Source organism: Pterocles gutturalis, unplaced genomic scaffold, assembly GCF_000699245.1.
Source record: "Pterocles gutturalis isolate BGI_N339 unplaced genomic scaffold, ASM69924v1 scaffold41279, whole genome shotgun sequence".
In the NCBI taxonomy this organism is placed as follows: domain Eukaryota; kingdom Metazoa; phylum Chordata; class Aves; order Pterocliformes; family Pteroclidae; genus Pterocles; species Pterocles gutturalis.
In genome coordinates this window covers 10707-21499 of record NW_010132131.1, presented here as the reverse complement: position 1 = coordinate 21499, position 10793 = coordinate 10707, and the positions used below count along the sequence as shown (strand labels likewise).

At 46.9% G+C, this 10793-nt stretch overlaps 1 protein-coding gene across 1 annotated transcript in view; it reads left to right on the top strand.

Moving 5' to 3' along the window:
* The first annotated feature begins 6072 nt into the window (after positions 1 to 6072).
* Positions 6073 to 10793, top strand: part of LOC104467150 (KH domain-containing, RNA-binding, signal transduction-associated protein 1-like) — a 9497-nt gene continuing 4776 nt past the window's right edge. The window contains 6 exon segments of the mRNA XM_010080803.1: positions 6073 to 6121; positions 6200 to 6327; positions 6889 to 7005; positions 7848 to 7994; positions 9730 to 9866; positions 10740 to 10792. Coding sequence (XP_010079105.1) covers positions 6073 to 6121; positions 6200 to 6327; positions 6889 to 7005; positions 7848 to 7994; positions 9730 to 9866; positions 10740 to 10792 — 631 coding nt within the window.

The following is a 10793-nucleotide window of genomic DNA, read 5'->3' as shown; positions in this document are numbered from 1 at the left end:
CCCCGGGGGTTGAAAATTTTCTTATTTAATCTCTGTTTAGTCCCGTGTTTAATCCAGGATCTGGGCCGGATTAAACATAGACCCAGAACTTTCTTTTGGAAAAGCGGTGTGTGGTCACATCGGCCCTTGTCAGCCCTGGGGGAGCGGGGGCCAAAGGGAGCGGCAGAAACTGGGGTTTTCCCCGTAGCGTCTGCTTGGGTCCCTGGGAGGCATGGTTTGTCATCTCTTTGCTTTTCCACTCCGGTAATCTGTATCAGAGCTCGTTTCATGCTTCTGCTGAGCCTGAGCAGGGGCTGGAAATGGCAGTCTTTGTTCTGTGCCCAGAGCAGCCTTCTCCTTCCCCAGCCCCGCTGTCCAATCGCCGCCGGCTCTGATTTCTTCATATCTCCCCAGTCCAGCTGCTGCACCCGCAGCCAGTGCCTCAGCGAGTCCATTCAGCTGTCTCCAGACACTATAGGCAGCTTCAAAATGGGAACAAGCTAAAATATTTTGCCACCACTTATGCTTTATGTGCGTGTAGTGGAGAGCTGGAAGGTACCCAGCGCCAGGATAGGCTCCATTTCGTCTGCAGCTCTCTGGTACTTATCGTTCTGATTTTAAGTGATTTTATTTTTTTAAGGTCTTTAAAATGTATAGCGTTGCCATAGTTGGTGCAGTGCTAGAAATTTTATTAGCTCTTGTTTTAATGTAGGAAATAATTCTCAGGAATTGCCATCTCCCGTTGTGCAAGTAACTGAGGTATATCGTCATGGGTAACTTGGCATCAGTCGTGGACATCTTGATCTAAATAAATTAGTTTTATAATCCGATTTGCCGTCAGTTTAATGTTTTTCATTAATAAAAGCCTTTAGCCAGCTGATGCTCAACAGCTCAGTGATAATGCCTTCCAGTGAAATGAAACCTAAGGAGTTTGTTAATTGCCGCACAAAGAGCAGCGGTCGCAGCCCGCTCAGTAAAGCTTCGTTCACTGCGTGGTGTAACGAGGATTTATGAGTTTTTCCTCATTAACTTAAAAAATGCTGATAGTAGGCTGTAGCTTTGTGGGACTTAAAAATGATTGTTGGAAGAGCTCCAGATGCTTCCTGCTTGCTTTGGATATTTTGAAAATTGCTGTCCTGTGTGAGCATTCACTAGCAGACCAAATTCAGAACAATCTGAGCAGGAAGCTCGTGAGAAAGAATCTGAAATAAAACGATGGTTTGGGGTGACTAAATCTCCTCGCACAGATGACCCCAATCCGATGTGGGTTGCTCAGAATTTCTCTATTGCTGTGACACCCTTTGGGGATGTCATGTTGGAGAAGCTGCTGTAAAGCTTACTATGGAATTTAGGTCTGGGCCAAAGATTGTAATGCTTACAGCCAGCACAACTTCAGCAAAATGACTTCCAGACAAACAAATGTCAGCAGTATTCCTATTACAGCCTTTTTCCAGGAGTGGAAGTTGCTTGTCCTGCCTGCCTCTGGGTGGGAACCCTGCAGGGGTTCTGCATTGGCACCAAGGCTTCTTTTTTAGAAACAATATGTAGAAGTAGTCAGAAACACTTCTGTGGTTCTGAAGCTGCTTAGCATCTCTAGGGAAAATCAGCATTATTTAGGAGCAGGATGATGGGCAGCACAGTGATGCAATACTGATTCTTGAACAGCCTGCTGTGGGATGAAAAGGCAGTAAAGTGGCTCCGTGTCAGGGTTCTCGTACCCAGAAACTGAAAACTGGGATTTCTTGCAACTTGGAACTTGATCCGTATTTCCTCACTCCTGTGATTTGGGGTTTGAGTGACCTTCCTCTTCCACAGGAGCAAGAAAACCCTTTTTCCTCACTCTGGTTTATGCCCTCCATCTGCTGCGGGGAGAGCAGGAGATGCTGCTGTGTGCAAAGGCACGGTCCTCTCTGCTTGCGCATGTTGGGACGACAAGAGACGTCCACCCGTGTGTTAGCTAGGTGTAGGGCTTCTTCCAAATCCTCGTGGTAATCCTAGCTGTGTTTATTTCATGGAGAAACTCCAAGTGAAGAGAGCTGGTCATCTTCCTATGCTACAAGCAGATATGTGAGCTGTGTCGTTCTAGAAACTCTCTCTATAGCTAGCATCTCGTTGGTCCTTATGTTAATGCAGCCCTGTCCATCCCCAGGAGCGTGGAGAGGCGAGGAGGGACGGAGATGGCTGGGGAGGGGTGGATTCAGAGCCTCCTCCCACGAAAGGAGGGAGCGCTGAGCCATTGGAGTGAAGCAGGGAGCTTGGGAGGATTCCTCGACAGAATCCCCTGCTGACCGTGCTGGTTCTTATGCCAGATTCAGTTAGTCGGTGCGTATTCCTAGGAAGGGAAGGTCGGATGGCCGGGCGGTGGACTCGCCAAGGAGCCAAGCAGTGGGATTAGAGACGGGCTGAGGCCGTGGGGTGATGAGAAACTGTGTGTAACCCAGGGCACCACAATGTCCTGGAGCTTGCTTATGGCTGTGAGTCAAGGCTGTCCTGAAGTGGAGAAAATTATCTAAATTTCTTCCAAGTGTATGCCGTACCCCCCAGGGAGCTGTAATGTCACCTTAAACGTGTGCAGATGTCACAGCCTGGGATGTGCTAATGCCACGGCACTGTTGCAGTTTGAGATGCAGATATTGCTGAGCCACGTTATCGTGATCAGATGCTGATGCTCGCCTGCCTGGCGCTCTGCCTCTTCCCTGGAGCTCTCTACCTGTGCCATCTCTCACCTCCTGCCTTTCTCCTCCCCGCCTCATGCTTGAGCAGCGTTTCTTCTTCCCCCTGTGCTGGTGGCGGTCCCCTCCCGGCTCAGCAGAGCTCCAGAGCAGACCTCTCTGTGTCTGCGTCCCAGCGTCCAGGCTGGAGGGCGGGGGGCGTGTTTCAGCAGCAAGCAGGAGGGAGATGGTGGGGTTCCACTTGCCAGATTCTGCAGCTTCCACTGTTGGCAGAATCCATCCAGGAACAGGTCCCTGCTTCCTCTCCTGGGAAATCGAACCAGCTGGAGAGCAGTAGTGGAGGAGAGAGGGAGCTCAGCTTTCTTCCAGAGGCTTCCGTCCCCAAACTCTTTTGGGGTTTTGATTTAGGTTTTTTGTTATTATTTTGGGCTCGGGGTCAGTATTATCCTGCTGTGAAGATAATACTCTCAGTATGGTGAATAAACAGAATGTGTCTCATGCCTGCGGAGCACAGGTGTGCTGCAGGACAATATTTAATGTTGGGGTTTTTTTGTAAAGGAAGAGCTTGGGCTTAGATCAGGAGTGGCACTGTGGCTGCTCAGCCTCCCCCTTGTGAAGCAGCAGTGTTACCAACCCCCTTTACCTACCCCTTAGGATTTCTTCTGAGACAATGCAATCACTGCCCCACACGAAGTCCTGGAAACCACTGCCACGCATGCCGCCAGACCGCTGCCCTTCCCCGTGGCAAGAAGGTAACCTTCTGCTGCACCTCTGACACGGCTTTAAAAACCCCAGCACTGAGATGAGGCGTGCTCAATCCCTCGAGGTGTACGTACGCTTCTCCTCCGTATCAGTAAGTGGCCTGACAAACTGCTACCGCTCATCAGTTCTGCTTCCTGCTGCCCAGCTCGTGTGCCAGAATGCATACCGATAGCGCTGGAATCCGGAGCAGTAGGACGGGTCACAAGCGGCGTGTTTTCAGTCCTTCTTCACACCTATTTCCAGACTTTGGAGTTTGTTGGGGAGGTGTGAAGGGCACTGCTAGGTCACCGCGCTGACCTGAATTGCAAAAGCTGGAGAAGGTCAGAGTTATGCTGCTGCGGCAGGGTTTTTTCTTCTCCTATGTTCTGTATTTCATTTGAAGACTTGGTGATGGTGGATCCAATGCTTTTTTTTTTTTTTTTTAGCAAATAGTTAATTGTTTGTTGCTGTCACAGCCCAGTTCGCAGATGTCGCTGCTGCTGTTGCAGGAGGCAGGATGGATTTGCTGTGTGGCTGCTGTGAACTGTGAGTCGCTGGTTTGCAGAGGCTGAGGTCCGGTTGTGTTGCCTTTTGACAAGGTAGAAGGTGCCTCTGGGTAGTTTAATTTACATCCAGAAAGTTTTATGCTGTTTTTATTCTTGATGTGTGCATAGCAAATGCGTCTTCTTAACATGCAGAAAGCATTTCCAGAAATTCACCTGGTGTTTTTGGAGAACCAGGATATTTGAGAAGGAATCACGTTGCTTTCAGGGTCTAAAGCTCTGCCTAACCAGGGATAAGGCCACCAGTGGAATCTTTAGTTTCCGGATCTTGATTCTCTAATCTGTTCTTATAGCTAAAGTTAAAAAAAAATATATCACACTAACCAAGGCAGCGAGCTCTTTTGCTTATTTTATAAATTTAACAGTGCCTGAACTTCTGAGTTTTTTACTTTTGCATAGTGTCTTCAGAAAATAATTTCTTTTTAAAGCAAAAATCAAGCTGTCTTTTTCAAAGCAACTAGATCTGGTGGTTTTTTTAAAGGAAGGAGCCATGGTAACATTTTTGTAAGGGAGCCAAGGTGCTGTTGCAAGTAGAAATAGAAAATTTTGGCTTTTTTTATATCTATGCAACACAATCTCCAAGTTGCAGATTTAGATCTCTAAACTAAAAACCAGTTTATATTACCGTGTCCATAACTGAAAAGTTAAAATATTGATCATTTGATCATGTTTTCTTAAGGGTTATTTTTTTTTTGGTTACACATCTAGTTTCTTGACTCCCTCGTGGTCTGCACCATCTGAAAGATGCCGGTCGTGCTTCCCAGCCCGCGGGGCTGTGGTTGTCCGTCCGGTCATAGGATGGTGGTACCCCATTGTTCCTATTTCTGTTGGGATGACACGAGAACATGACTAGGTGGATAATGTGCCAAGTATCCCATACGTCAGTCTTCCCAAGCTGTAAACATGAACATCTCATCTAAATCGTAGTTTCTGGCACGGGCAGAAATCACAGGAAGCGCCAGGTACCGCGGCTGCCCTCTGTATGAGTTCTGGTAATGACTAAGCACTCCTCGGTTTCAGTTTTGTCTTGCAGCTTTAATCCAGTTATGTGTATAATCTTGTGAAAGTGTCTCTCTTTCCCCTGAGATGTGAGAAGTTGTATTTAGAGCACTTTCGACTCGGAAGAAATATTTATAGTTCTCGGGTTTGCTGCTGCAGTGGCACGCTTTAACTCGCAGGGAAGGGTCATGCTCCTCGCCTGATCAGCGCCTGTAAATAATTCCTCGTGATGGCTGTGCGTGGTGTGACCCCGTTTTCTTGTAGTGGGACCAAGAGTGCATAATGGTTCATCAATAATTTGGGATTGGTAATAATGGATTTGGTCCAAATTTGGGGGAACTTGTCATTTAGTTGTTGGTTATTAATTAAAAATTCTGCGTGACTGGACATCTGTGGAAAAGCAAAGCCAGTCAGCCGTGGGCTACCTTCTCTTGAAGAATGTTGGGTGTTGTACAAGGAAAGAGCTTTAATGACTGTAACAACCACGCTAGAAATGCCAGCCTTGAAGATGATCTTCAGTCTCTTCTCCATTTGGGTCATCTTCTATGAAGTGCCTGTCTCCTGCCATCTCTCAGTGAAAGTTTCGTTTTGAGGAGGTGCTAATTGCCCTACCTTAATGACCCACTTCCAGAAGCTGTTTGGACTTTGTTCCAGATCCCCTCGGGCTGCAGCGTGCCTTCAGCTCAGGCCACCCCGGTGTTTTTCCAAGACTCTATAATTCACAACATACAATAAAAAAACCAGAATCTTAACTGGAATCCGTTGTGTCAGTATGTGTTGACACCACTAGTTAAATTACAGATTTTAAATAGAGCATCAGCTCGAATGCCCGTAACCTGCCCCGTGTGCTGGTGCAGCTGGGGGGGTTCCCTGGAGTTGGGGGACCACCCCTGGGTACCACCCCTGGGTACCGCATTCACGGTGGGAAGGCACAGCAGAAGGGATCCGCAAAACTCCGCTTACAGTTTCCCACCCTTCTGTTGAAGTTGTTTAGAGCATTCCCTGCTGTTCTTATTTTTGCTCCTTATCCTGTTTTTGGCTTTCTGGAATCCCCAGAGGTGAAGGGAGGAAGGTGCAAGCTGGGCTGGCACTAGAGGTGGCCGGTCTGTCCAGGGTCCATGGATGCAATTATTGTAACAGTTCATATATTCCCAGAGAACGAGGGTGGTATGTCCTGTCATAACTCCAACTCTAAAATGATGCTTGTTTGAGGAATATAAGCAGCCCTATTTTTATCTTGTTTAGAAATTGAAAAAATTCAGAAGGGGGAAACAACAAAGAAGGATGAGGAAGAGAACTACCTGGATTTATTTTCCCACAAGAATATGAAACTGAAAGAACGAGTTCTGATACCTGTCAAACAGTACCCCAAGGTGAGGGCCAGAAAATAGCTTACTGAATCTCTGTGATTTGCTGCTTTTCTATGGATTTTGTGTCTGACTTTTCGAGACAGTAGCTGTCAGTGTCGTCAGGAGTTATGCCAGTGTTCGACTATCGCTACGGAATTTTTACTATGCGGGCTTGCAGGATCCTATTTCTAATATATTACATTTCTAGAATGTCTTGGGATAAAACTAAATGCTGATGCATAGCTGTGATCTTTTATTGCTAGAATAGACACTTTCATACATAGAGCTTTGTGTTCTGCAGTTAAGAAGTCGTTTAACTCTTAAGACTTGCTGCCTGTAAAACTACTGGAGAGTAGATGTTAGAATTAAACACTTTACAAGAGTTAATTTAGCTTGATTTTCTGGTGGAGCATTTTTTCATGAAAAGAATGTTCTGGAACTTAAATTTTCTTGTGTATTTTTTTTGGTCTGTGAGGTGAAGAGAAAATGAAGTGGCTAAAATTTTGTCAGCCAGCGTAACGTTAAGAAAAGCTTTTGTTAAGGCTGCTGGGCACTGGAGCTAATTTATTTTTTCTTCATTTACAGTTCAACTTTGTTGGAAAGATTTTGGGACCTCAAGGCAACACCATCAAGAGACTTCAGGAAGAAACTGGTGCTAAGATATCTGTGCTTGGGAAAGGCTCAATGCGAGATAAAGCAAAGGTAAGGGCTTCACCCTTGAAAACATACGTATATATTAATGCCTTTCGCATTGCTGTGAGAAGTAGTGGTTCTCAAAGGATTTTGTAAAAGATGAAACCATTAAATCCAAAAGCAAAGGTAGTAGGAAGTCACTCTTCCTAAATTGTGCATGTTGGGAGCCATCACCCATGTGATGCGTGTTTTTGTTATGAACGTGACTTAGAGACCAGTCATCTTCTGATATCCTGTACAAAGGTGAAGTATAAAGTTTGTAATATAAGAATTAATGCTAGCTACTCCATGAAAAATATTTTGCTAAAGAAATATATTTCCCCTCCAGGGGAAAAAAAACAAAAAACCTTTTACCAACTGTTCCCTGTGAAATCCTTAAATTCTCATGGCTCACTGAAGATGTTGGAGCAGTATGTTCCTGGTCATCTTCAGTGAATCACAAAGTGCCGGGAGGTTTTTTTGAATGGAAAAAATGAACTTTTTTTTTTTCTTCACGCTTACTCCCAAAACTGAGCCAACAGTCAACAGAGCTGTAACTTAATTCAGCTTTTTACTTTAGCAGCGTGAAAAGCTTTTACACTTTGAGCTCGTTTGTAGCTTCCCAAAGCCATCGGAATGACAAAGGTATCTGAAAGCGGAGTTAAAGAGCAAGCTTGTTTGAGGCACTAGACTTCACTGGATGGTGAACAGCCCCTCGGGCAGAAGGGTGGTGTAGAAGAGGAAGAGCGCTACTTGAGTGGCCAGAATGCTTTCGCAGACCTTTCCTGTTAAGGTTTAGAAATCAGGTAAAAGAAAAATAGTTTCTCCGCATCTTACTTAGTTTTCTAAATCTCTAATGTGCTTTGTTTCAGGAGGAAGAACTGCGTAAAGGGGGAGATCCTAAGTATGCCCATCTAAACATGGATTTGCATGTCTTCATTGAGGTGTTTGGCCCCCCCTGTGAAGCGTACGCTCTGATGGCTCACGCCATGGAGGAGGTCAAGAAGTTCCTTGTTCCAGTACGTGCACTGATGTTCTTTTCTTTCTGGAGGAGGTAGATGGGTTGTGAGTCTGGCTGTCAGGCTGGGTGAGAGGCTCTAGCTACAGGAGTGGTGTAGCTGGGGAAGGATGGAGTGTTGAGCGTGCGTGTGGTGGCTCGCAGTGACCCCGCTGATCTCACGTGAACGCATGTATGGATCCCCTAACCGTCATTAGACAGACACACACACAGGGAGACTGTATAGAACACCTGGGGAGTAGATATTTCTCTCCCAGTGTGAGCTGTGGACGCTGGAGTGGGTGGGTGCCTTTTTTCTTGCTCTGTGTGTCGCTTTTAGCAGGAGAATAACTTCAGCCGTGCCTGGCGTGGAAGAGATGCGTTCCTCTGACAGAGGTGTTGGCTCTGCTCTGAAGGGGTGAGGATGAGGAGGGTGACTGCCCAGGCAGCTCTTTTCTGAGACACAGTTGTTGAGTCACTATTTCTGCTGCTTTAAATGCAGATGGTGCGAAGGAACCTCTTTTTGCTAGCCAGGCATTTGTGCAGATGACGCTTGTTATCTGTTTGAGGATGTCTGTTCTTGGTGAACCTTGTAAGACCTTTACGGTCAACGTCACGTCGTTTTGTGCCAGCGTGGAACACCGCAAAGCTGGAGTGTTGCCTCCAAGACCTGCAGAACTTGGAGGAGTCTTTCCCATGCTATTAAAACGATAGCATTGCTCACTAAATTGGGGGGGGGGAAAAGTGGGAAGGAAGCATGCAGTGCTCCCTGCTTCTGGCTGGCTCTGTAGTTCAGAGACCTGGCAGGTAGGGAGCAGAATAGACCCGGGCACCATGCTCCACAGCAGAGCCTCGAGAGCTCTGTTCTGCCTGAAAACCAGGGGCGGGTGGAACCCGAGAGCAGTGGGAACTGTGGAAAAGCGTGTGGGTACTGTGTGATTTCAGTGAGTCTGACACAGAGAGGAGGAGAGATTGCTCTGTGAAGTGTCTTTGAAGGAAGGAGGTCATCTTCAAGGAGCCCCTGGGCTCTAGAAAACCGCAGCTTGCTAACGCAAGTGTGCAGCCTTGCTATTTAAAGTGTCTTATCTATCACTGCCTTCAAACAATGTGCTAAACTTCTGAAAATTGACAGCGAAGTCACTATGGAAGCCAGCAGTGCTGTGAAGACACACCTGGTAGGAGACTCCTTGCTTTGTGGTGTTGCCATGGCATCCTGTGTTGAGGGGAGGCTACGATGGCTTCTGCGGGGTCACCAGAGTTCTGTACTCACTCCTGGAGCTAGATCCCCCGGGGCGATAAAAGCGCGTGGAGCCAAACACTCACTGCGTTCCCAAGAATTTGAAACGACAGCCTGGATTTGCAAATGGGTGTTTGCTCCTCTTTGTCAGGCTGCAACCTGTCCTGTTCCTTCAGTGTGTTCCTTTTGGTTGCTGTGAGCTCTCCAACACCTGCAAATAAATCTTGCTGACATCCCAGGGATGCTGGACATCAGATCCCTCCAGAACCCTTAGGAGAGAGGTCCTGGCCCCAGGGACCGGCGGTAGTGCTCACTGCAGCTCCCGGACACGCAGGTGGTGCACCCTTCTTGGCCAGTTTGGAGGAAGCTGGCAGTTGTGCACTGCTGCCTGCTGGGCACCTCCCGGTGAAACTAACCAGCAGGTTTTAATTTAGGACTATCAGGTTGTTTTTATTCCAGCACGGTAACCTGTGATATCCTGGAGCAGAGACTGGCTAGTTAGCTGTTCTTTTCTTTTTAGGATATGATGGATGATATCTGTCAGGAGCAATTCTTGGAGCTCTCCTATCTGAACGGTGTACCAGAGCCAAATCGTGGCCGAGGAGTCCCTGTGCGGGGAAGGGGAGCAGCTCCACCGCCGCCTCCACCTGTCCCAAGGTATCTTTCCCGAAAGTACAGACCTGGAAATGCTGCATCTTGCTTAGAGCCGTGCTGCCAGATGAGGTTCAGCTACTTGTTCTCACCCATCAGCTGTTGCCTTGACCTTGGCTTTTGGCCAAGGCATCCTAGCCTTGCGTGGCAGGTTTGCTTTTAGCAAAACAGCAAATATTTTGTATGTTTTGAGATGTAATGTGGTGCAGTGGATGTCTTCTCTATTACTTTTGATGTCTGAAATCAGTAGCTTCATAAAATAACCTTTCAAAAATTGGCCTATGAAGTCTCGTGTAGACGGACGTGTCATGTTTGCTTCTGTAGCCTTCGGCAGAAAAAGCGTTTTCAGCTTAAGCTGACCTTCCATTGAAGGCTGCAGGATGGCATTATTCTGTCATCGCTGTCAAGGCATTGGGATAAATTGGTGATAAAACTCTGTGATGCTAGTTCTTGCTTCACTACCTATTTGCTTCTGAGTGTTTAGCTCAGAAGCATCCCTGCTCCTCTTGTCATTTATCTTTACAGTCCTGGAGGTCTGACCGTCATTACGGGGTAGTGATAGAGGGTTGCTTAAAATGAACTCTGAGAAATTACTTGCCCAGAGTTCTGTATCAGATTTATTTCTTTGCCTGAACAACACGTAATGCAGTCGAGTTCTCATCCCAGAAGAGGTTTTTGCAGATCTGCAAATACAGCAATGTTAACAATCCTTGTGCTTTCATTCTTGATAAACAATTCATGGCGTAGTTAATTCAACTGTTTATTTATGAAGCTACTGCATTTTAAAGTAGGTGTAAGAAGAGTGTGCACTGCCCTGGGCGTTCAGCACCTGAACAGTGCGGCAGTAGCTGCTCACAATCCTCTTTATCTCCTTTCCAGGGGACGTGGTGTTGGTCCTCCCCCCCCTCCTCCTCCTCGGGGGGCCCTGGTGCG